General features: G+C 42.2%; 1 protein-coding gene across 1 annotated transcript; it reads right to left on the bottom strand.

The window, feature by feature from the left end:
- On the bottom strand, positions 37–1,164 carry LOC104789255. The gene has a single exon (XM_010514986.1). It carries the CDS (start codon positions 1,162–1,164, stop codon positions 37–39), a length of 1,128 nt encoding a protein of 375 aa, XP_010513288.1.

Raw genomic sequence — 1,568 nt, forward strand, 5'->3', positions numbered from 1 at the left:
TTTTTTTTTTTTTTTTTTTTTCAATTTCACATTAAACTAAAATAAAACTCCTCGATTGGTTACCCAATCTAGAGGAAAATTGTTTACAAAAGATGATTCTGATAAAAGCACTCTAGAAGATCGAGCTAAGCAATCAGCCTTCATATTGGATGTTCTGGGGATCTTGATCAGGGAAAAGAGGGGCAAGGAAGCACTAAGTACCTGAAACTCCTCAAGAAGCGTTGAGAAAATCGGCCACTCCTCCGGAGCTTGCACCATCGCTAATAACTCTGCAGAATCCGTCTCGAATCTTCGGCAATCAATTCCTCTGGAACGGATACACTCCATCGCCCATAGTAATGCTTCTAGCTCTGAATGAAGTGGGGATGCACTGCGACGTTGACATCTGGCACCCATTACCAAGGTCTGATGTTCACTATCACCACACCACCATCCTAACCCTGAATGAGGTTCTGTGGCTTTCCACGAGCCATCAACCTGACAATAAATTGATATCTCTGGCGTACTCGAAGACTCTGTTAAAACAGGACCCGCCCTTACGGCTACCTGGGCTTCCTCCCACCATAATTGATCACGTAGAGCCTGATCGATAATATCTGTTGGCTCTGATTGTAACCCTTGGAAAACTTTATTATTCCTATCCTTCCATAAGAACCAGACCAGCCACGGAATCGAACTATGTGTAACGCCTAAATCCAAATGGGCTAAACCTTTTCCATATATAAAATCTAAATTGGAATAGATTGAACCAAAAGGGAACTTGTCCGTATTAGATCCAACAAAAATCCTCTCCCAAACCCGACGAGAAAGAGGGCATTGAAATAAGGTATGATTAATCGACTCTTCCTCCATTTCACATCTCTTACATACCGTATCACAATTAACTCCCCGGGAGGCTAATCGCACCGTCACCGGAAGAGAACCCGATGCGATCTGCCAAAAGAAATGTTTGATTTTAGGTGGAACCGGGAGGTCCCAAGCCTTAGCCTTCAGAGCATTAAAATTGGGACCATACTCAATTTCAGCTTTCATATCTTGGGCTACCTTGTACCCTGATTTAACCGAATACCGACCAGAATGTGAATAATGCCACACCAATCGATCTGGTCTATAAGATTTGCTAATAGGCAAACTAAAGATAGTTTGAATATCCTCCGGATCCATATATTCTTGTAGTATAGGGAGGTGTCATTCTTTAGTCTGTGGGTTAATCATATGATTTACCATTAAATTTGGATGAAGATGCCATCCCCTACCATTTGCAGGTCGAGAATGCTGGTCCGGGATCCACGGATCACGCCAGACCGAAATGTTAATACCCGAGCCAACTGACCATCGGGTTCCTTTTTCCACTAGGGATTTAGTTGAGAAAATGCTTCTCCACCCAAATGAGGGAGAATATGGTTTTGTAGCCATTAATGGATGTTTGTTCCTGAAATGTCGACCCCTAAAAACTTGAGAAAATAAAGAATTCGGAAACTGTATTAAACGCCAATACTGTTTAGCCAATAACGCATCATTAAAAATTTCCAAATCCCGAAATCCCAATCCTCCCTCTGATTTATCCT

The sequence above is a fragment of the Camelina sativa genome, chromosome 5, assembly GCF_000633955.1.
Source record: "Camelina sativa cultivar DH55 chromosome 5, Cs, whole genome shotgun sequence".
NCBI lineage: Eukaryota > Viridiplantae > Streptophyta > Magnoliopsida > Brassicales > Brassicaceae > Camelina > Camelina sativa.

Excerpts from the sequence above, each read along its gene's own strand:
- LOC104789255 (XM_010514986.1), bottom strand. The coding sequence starts at position 1,164 with ATGGATCCGGAGGATATTCAAACTATCTTTAGTTTGCCTATTAGCAAA.